Below are 27,390 nucleotides of genomic sequence, written 5' to 3' on the forward strand. Positions count from 1 at the left end.
ACTGGAGAGAGAAGGGGAATGAAAGTCAATAGGAGTAAAAACGTGTAGGAATGAGAGTGAGGGCAGTGGAGTGCTGCAGTTGCAGGGAGAAGAAGTGGTGAAGGTGCAGGAGTTTAGGTACCTGGGGTCAACAATGCAAAGTAATGGAGAGTGTCTTAGAAAAGTGAAGAAAGAGTGCAGACAGGGTGGAGTGGGTGGCGAAGAGTGGCAGGAGTGATTTGTGATAGAAGAGTATCTGCAAGAGTGAAAGGGAAAGTTTATACGACTGTGGGGAGACCTGTGATGTTGTATGGCTCAGAGACAGTGGCATTGACTAAAAGACAGGAAGTGGAGGTAGCAAAGCTCAAGATGCTGAGATTTTCATTGGGAGTTATGAGGATGGACAGGATTAGAAACCAGGTTTAAGGACAAAGTGAGAGAGTCACGATTGAGATGGTTTGGACATGTGCAGAGAAGGGACCTGGGGTATATTGGTGGAAGAATGCTGAGATTAGAGCCACCAGGAAGGAGGAAAAGAGGAAGGCCAAAGAGGAGGTTAATGGATGTGCTGAGGGAAGACATGCAGGTAGTTGGTCTGAAAGAGGCAGATGTAGAGGACAAAGTAGTATGGAGACGGATGTTCCGCTGTGGTGACCCCTAATGGGAGCAGCTGAAAGAAGAAGAAAATGAACAGAAGGTGGTATTAGTTTTAAACATTTAGGAAGGAACCCATGAAAATATGAACAGACTCTATACAGACAATAAGACAAAATAATAGTTATGATGCAGTAACACTTTTTTAAAAAGGGGTCATATGGCTGCTCAATCACTGTTTTAGTGCATATGATTTATAATCGGGGGAGTGAAAGTGGTTTATGGCTCAGTGACAGCAGTTGGAAGAGTACATATCAATTTCATTTCAGGCAAAAGCACCGCTGAGGTATTGACCAAGACCTGCAAACCTCAACTGCTCAGCTATATTATTGGATTGTGCTCAGTCCTACTTGTAAGTCCTATTCGATAAAAGAATCTACATTGTGAATAAAAGGGAAAAAAACAAAGAGCATGAAGTGTGTAAGTTGACCTCTAGAGGGAGCAATTAACCACAATAACTGTAAACTCCAACCTTCTGTATCTGTTCGCAAATTAAGGTTCCTTCAAAATCTCCCTTCATTTAGAGTAAGAAGCTCTTTTCAATAGATAGCATTAGGGTGTTTGTTTTCAAAGTGTGACCTAATCAGAGATTATTTGGAAATGTCCTACATAAGCAGGCAAAATTCCAAAAATGAGAAAGTAATGAGAAAAAAAACATGTCAAGGCCACTATAGTGGACCATGATGGACACCAGTGAAGGAAATTGTGCCACAATTTACCACTAATAGATTAAGACACTTCCCTGGATCCCTGTTGCCAACTTAAATGTTCTCTTGTTTTTGCTTTTTCACTTGTAATGGCTGGATGTGTCACGACCTCCCTATAGTATTACTGTGCCTGATGGCAAAACCATAATCATGATGACTTTGAGAAAAATGTAAAGAAATTCCACTGGATGGTGACATTTTTTTACTCTCATTCACACAAACTCATTTTGAAATTAGGTTGCGATCCGTCTGCCTGCTAGACCTTCTGTGAGTGTGTTACATGGGGAGGCCTCTTATTTGCTGTGATTCACACTATCACTGTGGCAGCTGAACTCTCAAGCTGGACACTTCTGCCAAGCTGTTTTTTTATAATGGCCAGCTCAGTCGTGCCAGCTGCTTTACTGGATCTCAGAGGTAGCTAAAGGTCTCCTTGGCAGCTGTGCCAAATTTAAAAAAAAAGAAGAAGAGAGAAATCAGAGTGCTTCAAACTAGACTAATCTCTCCCTGACCCACTCTGAAATCAGCCAGGGTTCTCTTCTTGGATCCACTACTGGTTTTCCAATCAGACCCTACATGATGTTCTCCACAGAGCTGACCTCTGAAGGATTCAGAAAAGAGGTTGTTAGGGTAAACAACAATGTAACAGACAGTCTTTTATGCTCGCAGATTACAGCTTTGTCGACTTTTTTGTCCAACTTTTTTAAATTTTGAATGTCATGAACATGCCTCAGTTAAACTTCAAGGTTTCGAGTGCACAGCATGAGTTCAGCTTGTTGTTGGCACTACAGTATAATACTTTTTCTGTTTGATTTTGTTTTTGCTTCTCGAGGAAATCGAAAAACGTCATTAAAATTAGCTGGATTGTTATAGTATGTTTTGGCTTGTTTGAAATGTATGAGTTACGCTATCACCGAACGTGATAAAACGGTCATCGTGCCCAACAAAGAATGACGGCATGTTATGTATAATTGCCTATTTCACTGCCGCTATATTTAACTCCATCTCTTCCTCACATAGCAATGCTGTCATGCCTTTGTGGTTTTTACAGCCTTGTTCTTTTGATTTTACTCTCATTGGTGCCGTAATCTGCACGTCTGCATGCGAATGCAGAATTCTTTGGAGTGGGGTCAGAGAGGGATTAGTCCTGTTTTGAGTGGCTTTGATTTCTCTTTTTTTTATTCACTTGCACAGCTGCCAAGCAGACCTGGCAGCTATCCTGGCTGAGCTGGCCATAATCAGAGAGCAGCTTGGCAGAACTGCCCAGGTTGAGAGTATTCGATAGCTAGTGATTTGACATGACTTGACAGATGAGCCACAGTAACTAGATGCTGCTGTTCATTCAGGCTAATTGAGGTTTTAAAATATATATATATATATATATATATATATATATATATATATATATATATATATATATATAATGTGTGTGTGTGTGTGTGTGTGTGTGTGTGTGTGTGTGTGTGTGTGTATGTATGTATATATATATATATATATATATATATATATATATATATATATATATATATATATATTGTAATATATAGTGTAATCATAAAAAATAGTATTAATAAAAAAAAAATTCTCATGTTTTTTTCCCTGAATTCAAAAGATAAACTTGAGCAACAGCTGCACAAATGCATACTAGAATGCATATTAAAAGTGATGTATAGTTTTATATTGCCTATTTTCCTCCATTTGACTTTTACATTATATTCAAATGACTTTTATTTCCATGTGATCACAAAGGTAAACATTTTATATCTTTTATATAAAATGTCTGTGTATGACATGTCTTTTATATGACTGTAAGATTGTCAAAATGCAGCTGGGTAAACGAGACTGCGCATAGTGTAGGTACGGTTGGCTTTTTTGCCATTGTGGATAATGATAAAGGGATTGATGGATACGGATAGATTTCAAAGGTGTACAAAAAATGTACATATGAGTCATATGTTGTGTGTATTTGGATGAATTTAGGGGCAATTTATGCAAAGCAGTTTTCTAGGAGGTGATAGCGCAGCGGTTAAGGCTCTGGGTTCCAAACCGGAAGGTCTTGGGTTTAAGGCCCTTAACCCTGTGTGTGCTCAAGGGATGCTGTATCATGGCTGACCCTGTGCTCTGAGCTCTGAGCTCTGACAACAGCATTCTAACATCATTGGGACATGTGGAAAAAAAGGTACAAATGTTCAAATGTTTGCACCTACAATACAAGATCATTGTTAATCATCTAAAAATGCATCTATATATATATATATATATATATATATATATATATATATATATATATATATATATATATATATATATATATGAAAAATTGTTTTTTATTATTATTATTAGTATTTTTTTCTCCCTCCTATGGATTGAAACATCTGCCTTTTTCTACCTGCAGCGTGGAAACCACGTGTACGCGTTCAGCCCACCTCCGTGATTGAGCGCGGGATTGTCCAATCACATCCGAGGACTTTGTTTCGTATTAATATCGCCGGCGAATCCTGTATTGGTGGGCGTGTCTTCTCCTTCGGTTTTCTCCGCTTTCCGTGCGGCGAATCATTTCTCCCGAAACTTTGCCGAACTTCTGCTCACTTGGCTCTCGCTCCTCCGGCAGTGATGGGGGGTCTGCCGCTTCTGCTGCCATTGTTCCTTCTTATTCTTGGACTGAAGGCGACAGTAGGTAAGAATGTATCAGATCGCATTTCTTTGCATTGCTGTGCACTAACACTTCTGTGCGTGCTGGAAGGGTTTTCTGCAGATGTGGCTGGAGCAGCTCCTGCAGCACTCGTCTCCTGCACAGATTCTGCATGGAATGAAATCGTCCTCGTCTTCTAACATCTGCCAAATTTTCCTATAAAGATCTGGAGCAACTTTTCATACAGAAATGTGTTCCTGCATGCATTACAGAGGCACAACTATAACTATCACTATCACTTCAACACCTATTCTCCCTGTATATAATAACCTCCCAACGCTCCCAATACACTCCCTCCTACTTTTACTATTATTACTATTACTACCTATTATTATCATCTTAACATTATTAAACATTTGCAAGAATCCTACTGCTATATAATCACTGCAGCTGCCTGTAAATGAACCCTCCTACCTTATTTTTTTGCTCAGTCTTATTGCTTCTATAATAAATGCCCATCTGTTTCCTCCATTCTCTTATCACCTGTATAATAATACCTTCCTGCTCCTTCTTTACTCACTCATGCTGCCCTATACTATATGTGTCTGCTTTTCTAATAAACCCCCCACACTTCTTACTCTACTCACTTATATTGCTTCTACTTTTACTCAATATCACCCCTGCTCTTCTCATTCCTACTGTCCTATTCTGCTCTTGTCTCTCTAACTATCCCATATAGGCCCCTCTCACTCCCCCAGGTTGCCTCTGCATCTATTTACATGTACTCTCACTATACTCTTTAGAGCTGTCTCCTTCCTGATCTCTCATTACTTACTCCTACTGCTTCCTGCTGCCTCTCTAATAATCTTACTGCCCTTTACTAACTCATTCTTCTCCTTCCTCCATCAACTCAGCACTATTGTTCCTATAATAAATCTCCTCTTTTCCCTCTATACATTTATTACGTTTATAGTCATGCTCTATCTCTGCTCACTCCCATTGCACTATACTTACTTGCATGTATATGTCAGCTTCCTGTTTATTCTTTGCATTTACTAATGCACTGTTGCCTCGATGATAATCTCCTACAGGTTCATAGGTACTCATTCGTATTCACCTGCAACTGCCTCTATACAAACTGCTGCCTCTACTCTTATTGCTCCTGCCTCTATAATAATCTCATTATGCCTTTACTCTTTACTAACTGCTCAGATATTTGTAACAATCCTCTCCAAATTCTTGTTTACTAATGATCACCTCTACTACCTCTATAATAATATACTTGCAATATGCTACTGTCTGTATACTTTTCCTGCCTCTATACTCACTCATATTGTCTTTATAATAATCACTTCAGCTCAGCTTGTACACCGACCGTTTCCATTACACCGCCTCTGTTATTCAATTCCATTGTCCTAATAATTATTCATGCATACTCTATATACACTTACCATTACTGAATATATAATGATATATTCATTCTTCATCTATAACTCCGTTATAATGGAGTTATAATTATCTAGTAAAACTGCATCTATACTCACCTTTTCCAAGTCTGTAAATATTTATCTGTCTATACTCACGTTACCGTCCACCTGCTCCATTGATACATATCATATACATAATGATCCCCTTCTCATCTATATGTTCTCATCTGCCTCCTTTATACTCACTCACTCCTACTGCCTCTATACCGTCGCCTTCTAATTCTATAGTAATCCACCAATACTTGTGCTATACTCCCACTTGTTGCCTATAGACTCCGCCTTGATTTCTCTATGCTCACTTTTATTGCCTATAATATACAATATATACTGTACTGCATTTAATAAACCACTTCAACAGGCTCTACTGCCTTTGTACTCATTCTTACTGCCTATATACTTTTCTCCTCGTTCTCCGCACTCACTATCATTGTTTTTTTTTTTTTTTTATAATCCTCATCTCAACACTCTCTGTACTGATCTCTGCTCATTCTAACCCTAATTCATACATACTGCATCCATAATAATGCACTACATCAAAGCCTGAACATAACAAATAACGTGTTGCACGTACTAAAAAGAGCTATAAATTTTAATAATCAATATTATCAGATTTCATTTTATGTGGCTAAGCAGACACTAATAGATTTACACAGGACTTTGTATCGATCATCCGAATACAGTAAAAAACACAAATCGCTTAACGGTCTTAGCATGACTATAAAAACTAGTGAAAAGGACTAATTACTAATCATTTATTTTCATATTTATAGCTTATAGTTCATGTCTCCCGGTTGGAACATGTATTTACGTTGCCTTCCTGACTGTAATTTAGCTGCCCATAAAGAGCATAACAGCACAGTAGTGTGCAAGTGTTCACACACTCACACTTGTTCACACACTAGCACCCTACTGTGCTGGGTTTATACCTTCTCCAACCTAAGTTCCACTATACATGTAACAATGAAGTAAATGGTAGATTTTCGATGTCTAGATAGAAAGTCCTGAGTTGAAATCCCACCACCACCAAGCTGCCATTGTTAGGATCCTTAAGCAAGTCCCTCAACCATCGTCTTCTCAGTTGTTTAAATAACTGTAAGGAGCTCTGGATAAAAGCATCTGCCAAATGCTAAATGTAAATGAGTAAATGCTGGCATTCATGTTTATACTAGAAGAAGAAGAAGAAGATAACTTTTACTGTTTTTATATTTGCAGCTTAGCCTAAAGCATTAAACACTCAGAAATGACTTTCCATCATGTTTATCATATAGTATATTATCAAACGATAGAGGTGGAAAGTAACGAATTACATTTACTCACGTTACTGTAATTGAGTAGTAAAATCTGTAATTTTACTTTTACTTAAGTATGTTTTGTTTAAAGTATTGCACTTAACTACATTTAAAATCATATCGGTTACAGAGTAAAAAACTAATAATGAAATTAACGCACTAAACTGAAAAGATAGAGACGGACAAGGCAGATGCAGCCAGTTATGCAGACGCAGCTGTAATCAAAATGCCATCGAATTGAAAGTTGTTCAATGCGTGTGCTCACTGTCCGAATTCTAAAACTGCATTTGGGATTTCTCTCATTATCATAAATGATTTCTCTCATTATCATAAATGACTTATAACAGATTTTTTTTGCTGCAAAAGTGCATTAGACTCAAGTCATGGACTATAGTGTTTTTGTTATTGCAGTTTAATTTTAAAGGTGTTTCTTCTAGTTTGAGATTTATATCCCCTCGTCCTTTTTTAACTACACCCCCACCCAGGCTGAAAAAGAGTTAAAGAGTTCAGTAAATTTTTTATTTACTTTTACTCAAATGGCTTTTTAGCCCAATAACTTTACTTGTACTTAAGTAACATTTCATTGAAGTAACAGCACTTAAGCTTACTTAGGGAAGAATATATTATTACTCTTTCCACCTCTGTCGAACGATTGTTACTTCAGTCACCATTTTGTTGCAGCATTTGAACTTTAGAAATAAAACGTGTGTCCTATTTAGAAAGCGGCATCAGGACAGCTGCCCTCTAATGTCCTTTTGGCTTTTTAAGGAGTGTCCTTTTCTGGCTGGACAAACGAATACTTCTGTTCAAAAGATGTCAGCTGCAAGAAAATGTGAAAAAGCTGTCAAAAAGGGGCCATCAATCTGCAGGAGAAATAATCTTCAGTCAAGTTATTCACAGCTTTATAATAGGATTGTTGTTATAGAAGTTCCGATAATGTATACTCAATTGTATGTCATACAATTGAGAGCGTATTTATGCTATTACACTGTTACTACTGCCATTTCAATCTTTTATAATATATTTAAATGATTGAACTTTGGGAAAACCGAAGCGCTAAAGAAATTCACAGTAGTTTTGACATCATTTTCATCCCAAATTGATGTCGTCTGTCCCTCCTTCGCAGCGAGCTCTTTAGATGTGGAAACAGACATAGTAGTGCCATCGGAGCTGCAGCAGGAGCAGGTGGAGCAGATTTGGGAAGCATCCCGGTGGAGCAGAGGGCGCAGGAGGCGCTCCGAGAGCCAGCATGGCCACCTATTCGTGTCATTACCTGCTTTTAGCCGAGAGCTTTACCTGGAGCTCCAGAGGGATGAAGGTTTCCTTGCTGAAGGCTTCATGGTTGAGGAGAGGGATCGAGGAGGGAATGTCCAGCGTGAACCAGCTTTTAAAAGACGGTCCTGTTTCTACACCGGCACAGTTTTCAACCACACTGTCTCATCTGCCTCGCTGGATGTTTGCGGTGGCCTGGTGAGTGAGCTTTGAGTTTACTACTTTGGAGTAAAGATTAACATTTAGAGATTAACCTTTTTTTTTGAACGATATTTGTATATAGATATAGATATTTTAGTCATCTTGGTCATCCACACTCATATGATCTATTTCTGTCAACATTTTAACCATACATCCTGTTGCAGTATATCAGATAATACAAGATGTTCATACACACGACTGTGCAAAATAGTGCAGAACTGTATTGCATTGCGTATGGTAAAATCTGAGTAACAATAAATGTTAGCCTGCTATTCAACGGCATCACATTCATTATTTCCACATAAGGGCATCTTGTGCCTTGAGTGCCTTTTGTTATGTATTTTCAAGAAAGATGACTTTTATAATTTCATCATATTATAATGAAGGTAGGAAAAAGCTAATAAAGGAATGAGAGTTTGTAGCTGTCATAAGTAATAACAGTAATCTACATTTAGAAATGTACAATTAGAAATGGACAAATATAGGAGAAAATAGGAAAGCGGTTCTCACCGTCACCCCATTTCACATCATTAAACTCACTGGTGATCTTTTTTCTTATAGCAGCAAACCCGGTCATGTTTTTTTTGGGGGGATGGCTGGTGTTATTACTTTAAATCATAGTTTACAATGATTTAGTTTTACTTCAAATTAAATACGTATTTTATTTATTTTTTTACCTCATGTTCATGTCATGTTCAATGTGTTTTCTAGATGATTCTATATGACCAGCTTCTCTTACATTTAAATCTATGGCATTTGGCAGACTACCTTATCCAGAGCAACTGACACCTAAACAGTTGAGGTTTAAGGGCCTTGCGCAAGGGCTCAGCAGTGGCAGCTCTGTGTGCTGGGATTTGAACTTGTGACCTTCTGGTCCAGTTCTCTTGTGGTATTCAAAAGATCGAAACTTCACTGTTGCAGTGTTGATGTTTTTCAACATGACAAAACGTATAGTTGTTAGCGATTGTGCCAATTATAGTTGAATTGTAATCACATCAACATTTATGAATTTTGTTCATATAATTAAATTAATAACTCTGGTTAACTAGCTTTACCCATAGCCAACGTTTGTAAGTAAGGTCAGTCCCTGGCTGCGGGGGGTGCGTCCAAAATCTGCGGATTTTCTGAACTTTGGAAGTCTTAGAACGTAACATCTGCAAGTTCTGGGCGACCACTGTAGTTTTATTCTTTATGTCCAATGGTCCTGGTTGGCCAAGCAACAGTGTCATCATGACTTTCAGTAAAAGCTTAATGTGTCTTCCCATTCTAAAAATGTCTAAAGTAAAAGAGAACACACCATTATGTTTAATTGATTCTTAATTTGCAGACGTCTCCAATATCAGTGATTGGAGTAGGTATGTAAATTTGGCACAATGCAGAGTTACTCATTGATTCCTTTGTTTTGGGGTTTGAATGTTCTTTCCCACACAAGTGAATTGGCTTTATCACCAAGGGCATCTCTGGTTTTAAGATAAGAAGACGTGCAAAACAATACGACCTGTATGGGCAGGTCGCTTTGCTGTAAAATAAAGACCGGTCTGACCGAGCAGACAAATTGCATAGAAGTCATTGTTTTCAGTAACAATTAAACATGTAAACAACCCAAACATGTATCGATTAGTTTAGTCACGTAAAAAAGAAACCTGGATCATATCAGCTTAATCCTCTGCATCTTTTATCATTTCCCACTTTGTTTTCAACAAGTTAGAATGGCAAAATGAACACAAGCTACACATAACAACAGAAGAAGAATGCGATCAAAAGCCGAGTGTACAAATTGCATATGATGTAGACCCCCAGATACAGAAGTATGAGAAAGGCCACGGCTTGATTTGCATAACCCCTTTTTTTTTCTTTTGAAATTTTTATACTATTTACCATTTAGTGTAAGATAGCACTGTGGGGGCCTGTTCCTTTTTGTCATATAGGAGACGATTTCCTGGCACAGGTCCAGCTAAAAGCAGCCCAGTGAATAGCCTAAACTGCCATCAGTCTGGCAGCTGAATAGGACGAGTAGCACCATTGTGACAGACTGTCACTCGTTTTTGGCTGGGCTGAAAGGTCACACACACACACACACACACACACACACACACACACACACACACACACACACACAGCCCCCAACTCGCTTAGTCGGAATGATGAGACATTGCAAAAGAGACATAGATAGAGGGAATGAAAGCGGCGGATGGCATACTGTAAGTGCGGTGAACACAAGTTGAGAAGACATGCATGGTTTTAAGCGTGCAAAGAAACAGCTAGATAGTCCGCTCCTCTCTGACTCTGCTCTAACCGCCTCTCTCGCTTCTTGTAACCCCCGCGGTGCACTCCATATTGGGCCAATTGCGATGCAGTCACTCCGGTTCATACAACAGCGACAAACTTGGCTTTCTCTGCAGGCTGTTTGCATTTTTCCTCACCATATAAGCTCCGTCGAGGCTGCACCTTTGGAAAATGAGGTCATCGTCGTAACAGATGTTCCAGGCGGTAGAGGCTCGAGCCTTTTCTGACACCTCTGCGCGGGTTGACGAGGAGCAGATCAGCTGGAGATCAGCTGCATGTTTTGACTCTTGGTTCCAAATGGAAATTGATTCTTCCAGACCAGCAGGTAGTTGGCAGATGGGAAAATGCAGGCCACCATTAGGGATGTGCATGAATACCTAAGTGACACCGGAGATCGATCATGGCAACACAACAGCGCATGAATGAACATTAGGGCTGCAGAAATAATTCTGTTCAAATTTCGCGATCCTGATTGGCTTCACGTCGAAATTCCTATCCTTAATAACCTCACAATTGCCTGACACATAAAGTCTACTGAGACACACAGAGCAGAAACCGCATTGGAAATTGGGGGTGAATTTGAATATAATTATTACGAAATCAATTATAATTTGTAGTTAAAATAAAGAAATTTCATATTTCAAAACAGATTTTAAAGCGATGCATATTAAATTCCCTATTACTAAACAATCACCAACTAAATTTATGAGATGAATGATTTATCCAAGTGAGACAAGTCATCTGATTTAAAGCATGTTTATCAAGACCATTTGTCATGCATTTTTTATTTCATGATTACTGATAATTGCTGTGACTCATTACCTAACCAGCGGAAAATATTATGTGAAATATGTGAAATACATGTTGCTCCATACAAATATATTTACCGTATTTTTCGGACTATAAGACGCTACTTTTTTCCTACACTTTGAACCCCGCGGCTTAAACAACGAAGCGGCTAATTTATAAATTTTTCCTGGGTTTTTCCCGGTTTCACAAACTTCAAGCCAAAAAACTGAGCAACATAACATTAGACCAACGAAATTTCCGAACGGAGACGATGCCAAAAGATAAACTCCCGGGAGAAATAGTTGTAAAAGGAAGGAGGAAGTGAACAATGACTTACTTGGTCGGCTACTGTTTAGATACCAGCCGTTGTAACGCGTTGAGTCTGGGTAAAGGGAGAGCTCGCTAACTCCAGTTGCAACAGAAATCATAAGCACAGACCAAAACTCGTGCTTTTTTATTTTTCTTGGCAACAGCGTTAAGGGTTAGTCAAAGAAACTTAGAACTGAGCATCAGAAAATAATAAGGACATAATCCTCGTCTTGAACACACGCAGTAATAGCGGAAAAATGCAGTGGCATGCTATTCCCAAAATACCGCTATGCTCCTAAAGGAAGCGCAACATATTTCACCCGTTACACCGTGTGTAACGTGTCTTTTGTTAAAGCCTGTGAAAAAGTTAATTACTGTAGACAGGTGCGGCTTATTTATGTTAAAAATAAAAATATTTGTAAAATTCAGTGGGTGCGGCTTATATATGGGTGCGCTTCATAGTCCGGAAATTACGGTACATACATATATATATATATATATATATATATATATATATATATATATATATATATATATATATATATATATATATATATATATATATATATATAATGTATATACATATACACTTGCTAATTTTTTTATATAACAAATGTCTGTCTATTTAAATACTTGAACAAAGTCCAAGTGGTGTATTCTTAGTGTATTCCTTGATGAATGTATGGCAAATGTAACAGGATCTTTGTCAATACCAAAACCAGTAGATTGTGAGTGTAGTTTGTGGATTGTTGTTTGAGAAAAGTTTCCAAAAAAACAAAAACATAGCTTCCAGCCCCTTGTATTTCTCATGATGTGCAACATGCATGATTTCCCCCAGTATGGTTTATCTTTCTTTACATGAAAATGAATTTTCCATGGTGTATCCTTCATGTGTTTCTTTTCATGCCAGGCCTCCTTACAAGAATAGTACAGCCAAAAAATAATAATAAATGTACGCAATGTTCTAGTTAATCCAAATGTAGAAGGACATTTTTGATGTATGAAGATTGTTTCTTTAGTTTGGCACTGTACCTACAATGCTAATGTCGTTAAGTAAGGGACTTTTTATATATGTATTTGAGCAAACACTGGAATCGCTTTCATTCTCACTACATGAAAACAGAGAAATCAGAGTCATGAGGTGTGGCCCAGAACTGTATACCCGATGGGATTTGGAACATCATAGTCAGCTTAGTCAGCTCAATATTCAGCTCAGACCTGTGTACTGTCAAACAGTACTGCCTGCACAAAATTAAACTTGTGAATATACATGTATTATGTTAAATGTTTTTGACATTGCTAGTCCATTACTGTTTAATAGTTTTATCATTGTGGTTGATCTGTGTAAAAAACAATATGTTTACCTGTACTGGGATACAAAGCTTATTTTACTTACATTCTGTTACAACAACCTGCTTGTCTAAACACTAAACTGTTTCATTAATGACTAACCTGCTTCCCCTTATTACTGACTTATCTCATTATTCACTAACCTCTTTCACTAACTACTGACCTGTTTAACTAATCATTAACCTGTATCACTAACTACTGACCTGTCTCATTAATCATTAACCTGTATCACTAACTACTGACCTGTTTAACTAATCATTAACCTGTATCACTAACTACTGACCTGTTTAACTAATCATTAACCTGTATCACTAACTACTGACCTGTCTCATTAATCATTAACCTGTATCACTAACTACTGACCTGTTTAACTAATCATTAACCTGTATCACTAACTACTGACCTGTCTCATTAATCAATAACCTGTATCACTAACTACTGACCTGTCTCATTAATCATTAACCTGTATCACTAACTACTGACCTGTTTAAGTAATCATTAACCTGTATCACTAACTACTGACCTGTCTCATTAATCATTAACCTGTATCACTAACTACTGACCTGTTTAACTAATCATTAACCTGTATCACCAACTACTGACCTGTCTCATTAATCATTAACCTGTATCACTAACTACTGACCTGTCTCATTAATCATTAACCTGTATCACTAACTACTGACCTGTCTCATTAATCACTAACCTCTTTCACTAACTACTGACCTGTCTCATTAATCACTAACCTACCCCATTATCTACTGACCTGTCTCAAGTTATCCACTGTTTTTCGCGTTGGTTACATTCAAAAACCGCCCGCGTTATACGAAAAACCGCGATACCAAAAAATGCTATTTTATGTATACAGTACTGTACTGTATTACCATTTTACTTCATTTTATAATTAATAATTATATTTTTATTAACAAATTTCATTATTTCAACATAAGACTCTATAAAACAATTCCATATAAGTTTTTTGGTCTATCGTGCTATTCGTGAGAAAACGGGAAAATCAGCAAAACTAAATAGTTATGTGGCAAATGCAATTCCGCGATTAACCGGGGGGCGTGAGATTCGAACCGCGGTAAAGTGGGGGAACTAGTGTATATAATTTGTATCGGATTAATCAAATAATTGAAGAAGTGAAATGAAATCATTGCTAGCATAGTTAGATCAGTGTTAATGGGAGAAAATAATCTCAAATTTAAAAAGATTTTGCTATGCTATTACCGTGCAATCCATGGTCCTAACATACAATCTTCTTTTTCTTTCGGCTTCTCCCATTAGGGGTCGCCACAGCGGATCATCTGCCTCCATACCCCCTTGTCCTCTACATCTTCCTCTTTCAAACCAACTACCTGCATGTCTTCCCTCACCACATCCTTCTCCTCCTTTGGCCAACAGTAGCACAATTTCCTCTGGTTGGCTAACAATACCTGACGCAATATCCTAACGCGACCCTCCCCATTCATCCGGGCTTGGGACTGGAACTAAGAGTGCACTGGCTTGTGAAACCCTAATAGCTGGGTTGGTCCTAACATACAATAGGATTAGCAAAAGAAAGAGCAAACCCTAGACCCACAGTTCTAGAATGCAATGCAGATTGATTTGGTTTGGCTAATTAGCAATCTATGAGATGTAGATGCCAGTATCAGTGGAAATGTGTTGCATTAGTAGGTGATATGCCTCAGCTGAGTGTACTAATGAGGGAAAGAGAGAGCTGGACAAAATGAAGGTAGAGATCAGGCAGGAAATAATTGGCACTATTAGTAGTTGCATGGAATTGTGGGCAATGTAGAAAACTGTGAATCGAAGTAAAAACAAATAGCTTGACAAGAAAAGAAAAGCACCACTAAGATATTTATTAAAAAATAAAGCATATATCATAAATAATTAATTAGAAGTTGTATATTTAATAAGGACATTGTACAGGACAGGTTAATTATACTTGTATTAATGATGCCACATTAACTGTTATTGATTTCAATCTGCTATTAAACCCAATCTTTTTGCTGTAGTGTGTCTTAATCACTAAAGTTTGCCTGTAATCTAAGGGTGTGTTCAAGACTAAAGAAATATTCCCTCTGAGCCCAGAAATCAGTTGCTGCAGCTCAAGTTGCCACAAGTGTTATCCAAAGCCCTCGAGTGTCAGTGTGGCTGGGGGAAAGGAAAAAAGATTCCTGCACTGTTAATGACATTTCCACCGCTCTCTCTCCATTTAGGAGGCTGTATTCCTTTATTCATGCTGCTTGTAACCCAGTGCTTGATGTGTGTGTGTGTGTGTGTGGAGTTTTTGTCTGTACGTGTCAGGGATGAAAGCGTATGCTTTACAACCCCTTTTCACCTTGCCCTGTCAGCACTTCTGTCTTCTTTTTCTTCTCCTCCTCCTTCTTCTTCACAAACGCCTTGAGGCTTCATCGTTCAATCCTCTTACTTTCTTTTCCTTTATCCATTCATTGTCTTTAGATAAATCTCAGGGGAGTGGCCAAGGATGCGTGATTGAGCAGCGCCAATGTTGACTACATGCTGACTCAGAGGTTTTGGGCCAAGTTGGAGTTTCGGACTGAAGCCGTTCTTTGAAGGCCAATGGCAATTCGCATTACGTTGAAGAGGCTCAGACAGAAAGACAAGCCCACCATATGGTGCGGGTTCCCTGGAGGGCTATTGATGAATAGACATATACACTGGGAGTGCTTCCATCTTTAGCACAACTACCACAGTGACAGAATCGTGGGATTCATTTTTACTTTGTGCTGCTTTCTGATAAATGGATAGAGTTTCCTATGGAGAATTGAGTTATTACAGTAAGCAGAAATTATGAGGCCTTAAAGAGCCATGGATCCAAATGTAAGGGTTATTTTTTATAATTTCTATTCCACTAAACATAGATGAAGCCCAGATTTGTCTGTGAATGTTTTCAGAATCTGGTTTGGACTGTGTTAAATGTGTATTTGTGTAGTGCCAGTCCTAGCCATGAGCATCCAATGTGACCTAGAAGTAAACCAGTCCCAGACCGGAATTTTTAAACTGTGCGTTTCAACAGTGGACAAATGCTTGAATGATAGTCTATAATTTTATTCTGATTTGCTAAATTTCAGTGAAAGGCTGTTGAAAATATATTCAGTCTTTTTTCCCTTCCACGTGATGAAGTGAGGAAATTGTATTGCTTTATCATAATGTTGTATTTGGTTTGCATTTTTATGGCAAATGGGTCGCATACAGAAAATACCGCTTTCTGGTTTTAACGCATTTCTGGTTTTTGTGTTTCTCAGACTGGCCTGATTCGAATTGGAAATGAGATTCTGTTTATCGAGCCTGTTCACCAAGAACTCGAGTCGTTCTCTGGCGGGGAACATAAAATCACCAGACAAAAACGTTCTTCAGATAAAACACCCCAAGCCACACGCGCCGGCCCGGAACACTGCCAAATCATCAAAGGTGAGCAGGTTGGCTTTCTCGGTTTTGAACAGAGGACCATTATATAATAGAATATTGTCGTTTTCACTTTGTCACAACTATGGCATCCCTCTTTTCAGGATGAAAGCTGATTCTTTGGTTTCCTTGATAATGAAACTGTTATTAATTACAAACCTAGATTCCTGTTTGTGGCGGAACTGTCTTACACAGTACATTTTTATTTGCGTCCTATGTTAAGATTTTTCTTTGACTTATGCAAATGAGTTGATGATGTAGTAAAACAGCATATCTCGGTTTATATCTATTTCATGAATGGTTCAGTACATGCCTTTGATCAATCATTTGGCATAAATCCAGTTTCATCATAGTTGCTGAGTTTCACTACGGCTATATAAATGCAGTTAAAATATGTCTTGTGTTATATGAAATAAAAGTTACCAGACATAGATAGCTGGCTCATTGGATAGTCAATATTAATGCTTAGTATTGTAAAGAATTTTAAAAGAACAAATAAAAAACATCAAATGAGCAATCATTCCCAAACCCGGTTTTAGCTTTAACTGTTATGCACAGTCATACATATCTACTGTTATGTCACTACTAGGTTCATCAACTCTTTGTATACCCGATTAATAATTAATAGTACGCAAAACAAAATTTCCCAGAATTCAGCGTTCTATAACTACGATATTTTGTATGATAAAGTTGACATCAATGTTTTGTTAAACTTTCAACAAATCTTTTCAACAGCACAACCTCATATCACTGCATTTACTAAAACCGTTTTCAGATTAAAAAATGATCAACCTCTGGTTCATGCTTTAGTAAACTTTACTTAGATTACTGTGGTTCACTATTTGTTGGCATTTCCGAGAAGAACCCTTAAAAAACTCCTTGTTTTCACTACTGACACCAAGATTGAATAGACGAATTTCTGTTACTATAATCATTATTCTTTGAAGCACCCAACACACATTCCTCCCTTGCTCCAACAGTTATCACCATATATCGATAAGCTATTGTGTTTCCTTTACTCACCATAGCAGCCCTTTTTTACTATCACAGAAATTGAAACAAGTGTTGAAGCAAGTCGAACTGATCATGTTACCAAACACTTAGCATTTCACCTGATGTGCACTATAAGACAATCTGGTTATGCTAACAAGTGAGCCCAAGGTGACTGTTTTCCGATATTGTTCGCCTAAACCGTTCAAGAGCCATCTGTTACACTCCAAAAACATACTGAACTTTCAGGTTTTAAAGAAAACCCCAAGAGTGAGAAAAACATATTTAAATCACAATGATGAAGCTAGCTTTATTTCATAAATCTCATTAAAAATACATTGTTATCGTGAAACCTTATAACAAACTGCAGTGGTTTGTACTTTATTTTGCCCATTTACCTATTTTATAAAAGTATTTATGGACTTATCTATTTGCGTAATTAGAGAAGTGATGATTGATGATCAGGCAATGCCATGTTGAGATCAATGCAAATGCAAACGAGTTCGTCTCCATAGTTATCTAGTGATTGAAAATTAAAACATTTACTGTAAGCTCTTTATTACGTGCAAGATTACTTTGGATCTGACCTATCCAGCAACACTGGATGAAAAGAAAAGCAATTTACTACATAGGAGAAACACACGGAAGGGCAAATCGGTGTAACCAACCCCGTCTACCTGCATATGTTTAAATCTAGAAGAACCTGGAGAAAGGTCCTGCAGACACAAGGAGAACATGCAGAACTCCATGCAGTGAGACAGCAGCACTACCTGCTGCACCACTACACCATAGAGACTTAGCACTTAATATTTCAACGCTTTACATAGCGGACATTGATGTTTCAGTTTTCTGGCAAAAGTTCAATGTTTGAGAGAAGTGTAGACAGCAAGGGTGGCCAACTAAAACACAATAGCTGGAATGTTCAGCAGAGATTTTGAGTCTTTTTAAAAGTTTAAGTGCTTGCTCACTTTCTCCACTTCATTGGCTTTGATTTAGTCTACCATTTGGCTTGCACCGAAGAAACATACCATGAATTGCAGTTTCAATGTTACATAACCAGCTCTAATTTTTCACAGAAACAACCACCTAAAAGGGGCAAAAGAAACCACCTGAACACTGGCAACATATGCAAATAAATTCTTTCCATATGTCCATATAAGGATTTTAAGTAACCACAACCTTTAAAAAGAAATGGAAATTGGGGGAATAAAAGAAATAAGGGATCAGAGCCAATCATATGTCTGGGGATCGTGAAGGCTGAGTGGGGTCTGTCTGATTGTGTACAAATGTGGTTGGACTTAACTGCTCTGCAGTTGAACTCCAGGTGCTTTAGCCATTCTGCTCGAACCAGCACCTGGCGTCTGCAGAGAGGCACGAGAAGACGAAATTTTGGGGAAAGAGAGGTGGGGGGATTATTTCCTCTTCTTTCTCATATGTTCCAGGCTGTTTCAAGACCATGCCAGAAGTTCTTATCTCCTCCCTGTCTCTCTCTGTTTCTCTCTCTCTCATCTACCTATGTGTTGAAAAGTTGTGAGAGAACTGCATCCCTGAAACCCCCACCACTACCAAACCACACGATCCCTGGAGAAAGATACTGACTGAGACAGACTGTATATCCATTAAACTTTGTTTCCTCAGTACTTCAGAGGCTTCCCGATTCTTGCACACATACACACATCCACACACACACATAGTCTGGATGTGTAAGGGAAGCTCATGTTACACAGAGGACAGAGTGGGAGTGTTAAAGGCAACAGAAGGAGGCGTTCTGCGGCTCTTGCCTTCTCCTCTCACAATCTCTTCCATCTGGGCTAGTGAAACACAGCCACATTGACACACCGGTCGCATTGGAGCGTTGTTGTGCAATCTGTAGAAAAGGGTGTGCTCGTTAGTACACGCATGCAAGTCAGGATTCATCTGTCTCAAAACAACTGAAGTGAAATACCAGTCCATTCATTTACATTTTCATCTACTTGCCAGATTCTGGTTCAGATTTGATCCAGAGCAACCTATGCATAAAGCGCGATTAGATCTGAGCCTAACCAAGGGTTAAAGATCTCACTCAAGAGCCCAGAACAGACTCTCAGGCAGATGTGGGATTTGAAGTCAAAACATTTCGGCCTCGATTGCTGACCTAGTCACCATATTCCTATTTGTCTCTGGTGTTGTTATATTCCCACTATGAATGGAACGGGAAGAGACTGGCCATTTCAACAAAGTGAAGGGCTGACTGGAAAGAGATGCCGACTGGGATCAAAGAGGAAGAAAGGGGTGCGGTATTGCTATAGCAGACCCGAGGGAAGCAGTGGACTCAGTTTTAGCCTCAAGGCGATAGCAGGGTAGGGAGCGGACCTTGCATTAGGTGTGTCTGCTTTAGCTATAAAGTCTGTCCCATGAGCTTTGAAATCCACTATGTACACAAAGGGCTTGCTGGTTTATTCTCCCAAGAGCATGTCCAAATCCTGTTTTATGTGGCAAGACATTTAAAAAGGCTTGCCAGAGAAGGAGAACATCATTTGCAAAGGAGCAGAAGAGAACAGGAAGTGAAGGGTAGTGTGACTGCAAAACTAAAAGCAGGAAAAGATGGACATTAAGGTCATTTGACAAATTTAAGTAAACTATCTTGCCAAAAGTTTGCGGACACCTGTTCATAAGCATACATGTGCTTTTTGAGCATTGCATTCCACATTTAGTCCCAATTTGCTCTTATAATTCTGGGAAGATGTTCCACTATATTTTGGAGTGTGCTTTTGGAGATTTGTGCTCATTCAGACACAAGGGTGTTAGTAAAGTCAGGTACAGATGTAGATGAGGTCAGGAGGCCTGGGGTGCAGTCAGCGTTCACATTTATCCCAAAGGAGTTTATCAGGGTTAAGGTAAGATCTCTGTAACAGGGGGTCTTGTAGTCCAACTCATGCAAAGCATATCTTCATGGAGTTTGCTTTGTGCACAGGGGCATTGTCAGGTTGGAACAGATTTGGGTCTCCTAGTTCAAGTGAGGGGAAATTTCATGCTACTGCATCTGAACACATCCTGTACAATTGTGTGCCTTCAGCTTTGGGATATCAGTTTGAGAAGAAACACATATGGCTGGAAAAGTCAGGTGTCCCACTATTTTTTTTCATATAGCGTATAATGTATTCCAAGTATAGAGCTTATGGTCTCTGGAAGGCTTTAGAAATGAATGAACATTAACAGTATAGCTGAGTCAAATGATGGAAGAGTCAAATGATGAAAAAGGATAGGACTGATGCTGAGGGGAGATTGAGAAAAGTTTCAGGTTCTAGAGGCTTTGAAATAATTTGCTCACCATCTTACCAGGGTCTTCGTCATTGCCAAGTTCCACCTTATTGGGCACATCTACTCTATTCCTACTACCAGACCGGGTGAGTAAGGACTAACGTTTCATTGAACTGTGAAGCTGACCCATTATTAGACTAACCTATCATGCAACTTCATAGAATTAGCTGAATGTGCTTGGTTTGAGACCGGACTGTCCTGTTCTGTTGACACATGGATAGATAGACCCGAACTTGAGGGAAATAAGCCATTCTACCCACCAAGAAAGTCCGATTAGTTAGACTTCATTTGAACTTCTGGACATGGATCTTCTTCTTTTTCTTCTTCTTTCGGCTTTTCCCATTAGGGGTCGCCACAGCGGATCATCCATCTTCTTACAACCTCTGTGCTCTACATTTGCATCTTTTAAACCAACTACCTGCAAGTCTTCTCTTACCACATCCATAAACCTCCTCCTTGGCCTTCCTCTTTTCCTCCTTCCTGGTGGCTCCATCCTCAGCATTCTCCTACTGATATACCCCATGTCCCTCCTCTGCACATGTCCAAACCATCTCAATCGCACCTCCCTCACCTTGTCTCCAAACGTCCTACATGCGCTGTCCCTCTCTGTGGTAATTCCTTCATAATGGGGAAACCTTAGACAAGTTTGGCATTAGGGAGACCAGTCACTTCTTCTTCTTCTTTCGGCTGCTCCCATTAGGGGTCGCCACAGCGGATCATCCGTCTCCATACCACCCTGTCCTCTATATCTGCCTCTTTTACACCAACTACCTGCATGTCATCCCTCACCACATCCATGAACCTCCTCCTTGGCCTTCCTCTTTTCCTCCTACCTGGTGGCTCCATCTTCAGCATTTTTCTACCAATATAATTCCCGTCCCTTCTCTGCACATGTCCAAACCATCTCAATCTCGCCTCCCTCACCTTGTCACCAAAACATCCTACATGTGCTGTCCCTCTAATAAACTCATTTCTAATCTTGTCCATCCTCGTCACTCCCAACGAAAACCTCAACATCTTCAGCTCTGCTACCTCCAGCTCCACCTCCTGTTTTTTACTCAATGCCACTGTCTCTAATCCATACAACATCGCAGGTCTCACCACAGTCCTATAAACTTTCCCTTTCATTCTTGCAGATACTCTTTTATCACAAATCACTCCTGTCACTCTTCTCCACCCACTCCACCCTGCCTGCACTCTTTTCTTTACTTCCCTAACACACTCTCCATTACTTTGCACTGTTGACCCCAGGTACCTGAACTCCTCCACCTTCTCCACCTCTTCTCCCTGCAACCGCATCACTCCACTGCCCTCCCTCTCATTCACACACATGTACTCTGTCTTACTCCTACTGACTTTCATTCCCCTTCTCTCCAGCGCATATCTCCACCTCTCCAGGCTCTTCTCAACCTGCTCTCTACTCTCACCACAAATCACAATATCATCTGCAAACATCATAGTCCAGGGAGACTCCTGTCTGACCTCGTCCGTCAACCTGTCCATTACCACTGCAAACAGGAAAGGGCTCAGGGCCGATCCTTGATGCAGTCCAACCTTCACCCTGAACCAGTCTGTCGTACCTACTGCACACTTTACTGCCGTCACACTGTCCTCATACATGTCCTGCACCACCCTCACATACTTCTCTGACACACCTGACTTCCTCATACAATACCACAACTCCTCTCTCGGCACCCTGTCGTATGCTTTCTCTAAATCCACAAATACACAATGCAGCTCCTTCTGTCCTTCTCTATACTTCTCCATCAACATCCTCAAAGCAAATAAGGCATCTGTGGTGCTCTTCCTCAGGCTTGAAACCATACTGTTGCTCACAGATGGTCACCTCTTCTCTCAGCCTGGCTTCCACTACTCTTTCCCATAACTTCATGGTGTGACTGATCAACTTAATTCCCCTGTAGTTACTGCAGGTCTGCACATCTCCCTTATGCTTAAAGATCGGTACCAGCACACTCCTTCTCCATTCCTCAGGCATCCTCTCCCCTTCCAGAATCCTGTTAAACAATCTGGTTAAAAACTCCACTGCCATCTCTCCTAAACATCTCCACGCTTCTACCGGTATGTCATCTGGTCCAACCGACTTTCCATTCTTCATCCTCTTAATCGCTGCTCTCACTTCCTCCTTACTAATCCTATCTACATCCTGCTTCACCAACTCCACATCCTCCAACCTTCTCTCTCTCTGATTTTCCTCATTTATCAGCTGCTCAAAATACTCCCTCCATCTTCTCAACACACTCTCCTCACTAGTCAACACATTTCCCTCTCCATCCTTTATTGCTCTAACTTGCAGTACATCCTTCCCAGCTCGGTCCCTCTGCTTGGCCAATCGGTATAAATCCTTTTTTCCTTCCTTAGTGTCCAACCTCTTATACAGCTCCTCATATGCCTTTTCCTTGGCTTTCGCCACATCCCTTTTAACCTGCTGCCGCATCTCCTTGTACTCCTGCCTACTTTTTTTCATCACTCTGTCGATCCCACTTCTGTTTTGCCAACCTCTTTCCCCTAATGCTCTCCTGCACTTCCTCATTCCACCACCACGTCTCCTTGTCTTGCTTTCTATTTCCAGATGTCACACCAAGTACTTTTCTAGCTGCCTCCCTCATCACTCCTGCAGTAGTTGCCCAATCATCCGGCACCTCTTCACCACCACCAAGCCCCTGTCTGACCTCTTCCCTGAACCTCACACTACACTCTTCCTCCTTCAGTTTCCACCATCTTATTCTTCTTTCAAACCTTACTTTCCTCCTCTTCTTCTTCGCCTCCAAAACCATCCTACAGACCACCATCCGATGCTGTCTAGCTACACTGTCCCCTGCCAACACCTTACAGTCTCCAATCTCCTTCAGGTTGCATCTCCTACACAGAAGATAATCCACCTGTGTGCACCTTCCTCCACTCTTATACGTCACCCTATGATCCTCCTTCTTCTTAAAATACGTGTTCACCACTGCCATTTCCATCCTTTTAGCAAAATCTACCACCATCTGCCCTTCCACATTCCTCTCCTTAAAACCATACCTACCCATCACCTCCTCATCACCTCTGTTCCCTTCACCTACATGCCCATTAAAGTCTGCCCCAATCACCAATCGTTCTTTCCTAGGTACACCATCTACCACTTCATCTAATTCACTCCAGAATCTTTCCTTCTCCTCCATCTCACAGCCAACTTGTGGAGCATAGGCACTGATGACATTTATCATCATCCCTTCAACTTCCACCTTCACGATCATCACCCTATCAGAAACTCTCTTCACCTTCACTACACTCTTACTGTACGCTTCCTTCAGAATCACCCCTACATCATTTCTCTTCCCATCCACACCATAATAAAACAGTTTAAACCCACCTCCAATGTTCCTGGCCTTACTCCCTTTCCACTTGGTCTCCTGAACACACAACACATCTACCTTTCTCCTCTCCATCATATCAGCTATCTCTCTCCCTTTACCCGTCATAGTACCAACATTTAAAGTACCAACCCGAACCTCTACTCTCCTACACTGCTCCTTTTCCTGCCGTCTCTGTAGATGCCTTCCTCCTCTCCTTCTCCTCCTTCGGCCAACAGTAGCCCAATTTCCACCGGTACCCTGTCGGCTAACGATACCTGTGGCGGTCGTTGTTAACCCGGGCCTCGACCGATCCGGTATGAAATTCTCATTTGTGATCCGCATATTTGATTTGGCACATGTTTTACGCTGGATGCCCTTCCTAACGCAACCCTCCCCATTTACCCGGGCTTGGGACCGGCACTAAGAGTACACTGGCTTGTGCCCCCCTAATGGCTGGGTTAGGGAGACCAGTCACAGTGTCAATAAATTATAAGATTTATATTTAGCAGCTGGTGAAAAATAAGCTACATCCTCTAATAACAGGGTATTTACTAGTCATAGGTTGGCAACTGTCGAGTGTATAAGGGACAAACCTGTCTATACAATTGTACATGTGGTACAATTCGACATTTTGTTTTTACAGGAATCTCTGTTGGCATTACTAGTTTGGGGCTATTGTTAGGTGAGGGTAAAGTTTTTTGTTGTTCAGGGATTGTATTCAAAGGTCAAACATTAATCCCAGTGTGTGGCATTAGCAGTATTATTTCAATAGTAATAGCTGCTTCTGTGACGCTTTTAACGATTTTGTGAGTTAAGTACAAATGAAATTTTGAATGTATTTCAAGAGAAAGGGCATCTCTCAGATTTGGTTCAAAAATACTTTGCTACAAGGATCCCTACAATGAAGTTTTTCATTGTTTTTATCTGGCATACAGATATCTGTCTTGTGTATTCACAGCAGCGGGTAATAGATCCAACATATTTGTGATGGAGTTGAAGGCTGGGTTGTGTGATTTGAATCACTATGAGCTGCGGTCTGCCTCCGATCCAGACGGAATCCCAAAAATGTTGGAATTTTTCTTCAACTTACCCTCATGAAAATCCAGAACAACTTCCAATTCATCACCACCCATTCCTTTCCTTTTCAACTCGCTCTCTCTCTTTGCACCGACTTGGACATTTTTATTCCACTCGCTAGCTTTTTTGGCATTCAGATAGCAGAGACGCACGCACACAGGCACACGTTGCGGAAGCTGGAGCAGGTCTGCGGTATGAAGTGCACATTCTCCATTTTTTGAGCGCAAGTCTATATATTAGAGAAAGGTTCTCGGGTTCACTTTTTCCCCTTCTTTAAACACACCTGATCAACTAATTATAATGTTTTTTACTAGTTGGATCAGGTTAGGGAATACTGTGCTGTACAAGTGTGTCCACAGGATTGAGGTTATAAACGCTTGATTTGAAGTCAAGCACCCGTTTTAGCCGTCAGCCAAAGGATTCCTATGAAGACAGACTCCCAGTAAAGATGTATCGCAACACGCACCATGTATTTCTCATTCTCACATTTCTAAAAAATATTTTCCGAATTAAATTTTTCCAAATGATCTACTGTAGGCTATACATATCTAGCATGTGGAACTAATGGTGGTGGCAGTCCTAGCAGTTGGATCTGAGCTTATAAAGTCCCTCCTATTACCTAGGTGTGCTAAATAGGCCATTACATGATGCCAATCAAGTGCTGAGCAAACAAAAGTTACAAAAAACAAGACTGGGGTATTGTTGTACGAAAGCAAGGCAGGATTTCTGGGGAAAATAGGGTTGACATAAGACTGCATTTGCTCAAAATATTCATGCTCGTAAAATGAACTCAGTCTCAAATACAGTACATTTTTATGCTTATCTTGAGATTCTATACACATTTTTTTGTATCATAAACATTATAGAACCCTAAATGCCATACAGTGGGGGAAATAATTATTTGATCTCCAGCTGATCCCCTTACAAAGAAATAAACAGTCTAGAATTTTTATGAATTAAAAATAAAAAAAAAAACTTTAAAGAAAGTTTAAAAAATAATTTGTATGTGATTGAGTGAAATAAGTATTTGACTTGCAAGAATTCTGACCCCCACACACCCAAATTAATCCTGTCCCTTTTGGAAACTACAACCTCTTTCATTTGAACCTCTCCACCAACATTAGAAAAACCAAAGTGCTGTCAATGGACACGATTGTAGACCTGGAATGGGCTACAAGACCATCAGATTGTTGCCTTGGCCATATGTTTTGGGTCATTGTCATGCTCGAAGACCCATCCACGATCCATCTTCAGTGTTCTGGCTGGGGAGAGGAAATTCTTATCCAAGATTCTACAGTGTATGGCCCCGTTCATGTGGAGAAGTCATTCGTAGCTTTAGCAGAGAAACAGCCCCAAAGCAGAATGTTTCCTCCTGCATGTTTGCCGTCTCGACACAGCGAGACGAGTTGATGCCAAAGAGCTCAATTTTGGTCTCATATGACAACATCACATTCTCCTAAGCCTTCTCTGAATCATTCAGGTGTTCATTGGCAAACTTTAAACAGGCCTGTTCATGTGCATTCATGAGCAGAGAGACTTTGGTGTGTTACCAATGGTTTTCTTGGTATTTGTGGTTCCAGCTCCCTTGAAATCATTATCAAGCTCCTCTTGGCTGATCCCTCATCTTTCTTAGAATCTTCCTTACCACATGAGGTGAGATTTTTGCATGGAGCCCCAGAGGGTGCGCGATTGACTTATCTTATTTTTATTCCATTTTCGAATTATCGCACCAACAGTGGTCTCTTGCTTACCAAGCCCTCTTGCTGATGGTCTTTTAGCTAAACTACACTGTATGTATGCCGATCAGTCATAACCTTATGACCACCTGCCTAATATTGTGTTGGTCCCCCTTTTGCTGATTAAACAGACCTGACCTGTAGAGCATTGACAGCATTAACTTCTTCAGCTATTTGAGCTACAGTAACTTGTTCATTCAATCGGACCACACGGGCCAGCTTAGCTCCCTACGTGCATCAATAAGTTTTGGCGGTTCACCACTGTTACTTCCTTGGACCATGTTTGATAGATACTGACCACAGCAGACCAGGAACATCCTACAAGAGCTGCAGTTGTGCAGATGCTCTAACCCAGTATTCAAGATATCACAATTTGGCCCTTGTCAAACTCCAAACTAAAATCTGTAACCTTGCCTAATTTCCCTGCTACATCAACTTTGAGGACCCACTAACAGGTGCCATGATGAAGAGATAATCAGTGTTATTCACTTACCCATCATAATGTTTTGCCTGCGTTATATATGTGTTTGTGTATGTGAGAGATTAA

At 39.9% G+C, this 27,390-nt stretch overlaps 1 protein-coding gene across 1 annotated transcript in view; it reads left to right on the forward strand.

Annotated features, from left to right (window-relative positions):
- Nucleotides 1-3,738: 3,738 nt before the first annotated feature.
- Nucleotides 3,739-27,390, forward strand: part of adamts17 (ADAM metallopeptidase with thrombospondin type 1 motif, 17) — a 142,809-nt gene continuing 119,157 nt past the window's right edge. The window contains exons 1-3 of the mRNA XM_083559569.1: nucleotides 3,739-4,014; nucleotides 7,872-8,215; nucleotides 16,225-16,390. Coding sequence (XP_083415695.1) covers nucleotides 3,951-4,014; nucleotides 7,872-8,215; nucleotides 16,225-16,390 — 574 coding nt within the window. The 5' untranslated portion in view covers nucleotides 3,739-3,950. The remainder of the gene's footprint in view (nucleotides 4,015-7,871; nucleotides 8,216-16,224; nucleotides 16,391-27,390) is intronic.

The sequence above is a fragment of the Silurus aristotelis genome (genome assembly GCF_946808225.1).
Source record: "Silurus aristotelis genome assembly, chromosome: 13".
Classification (NCBI taxonomy): domain Eukaryota; kingdom Metazoa; phylum Chordata; class Actinopteri; order Siluriformes; family Siluridae; genus Silurus; species Silurus aristotelis.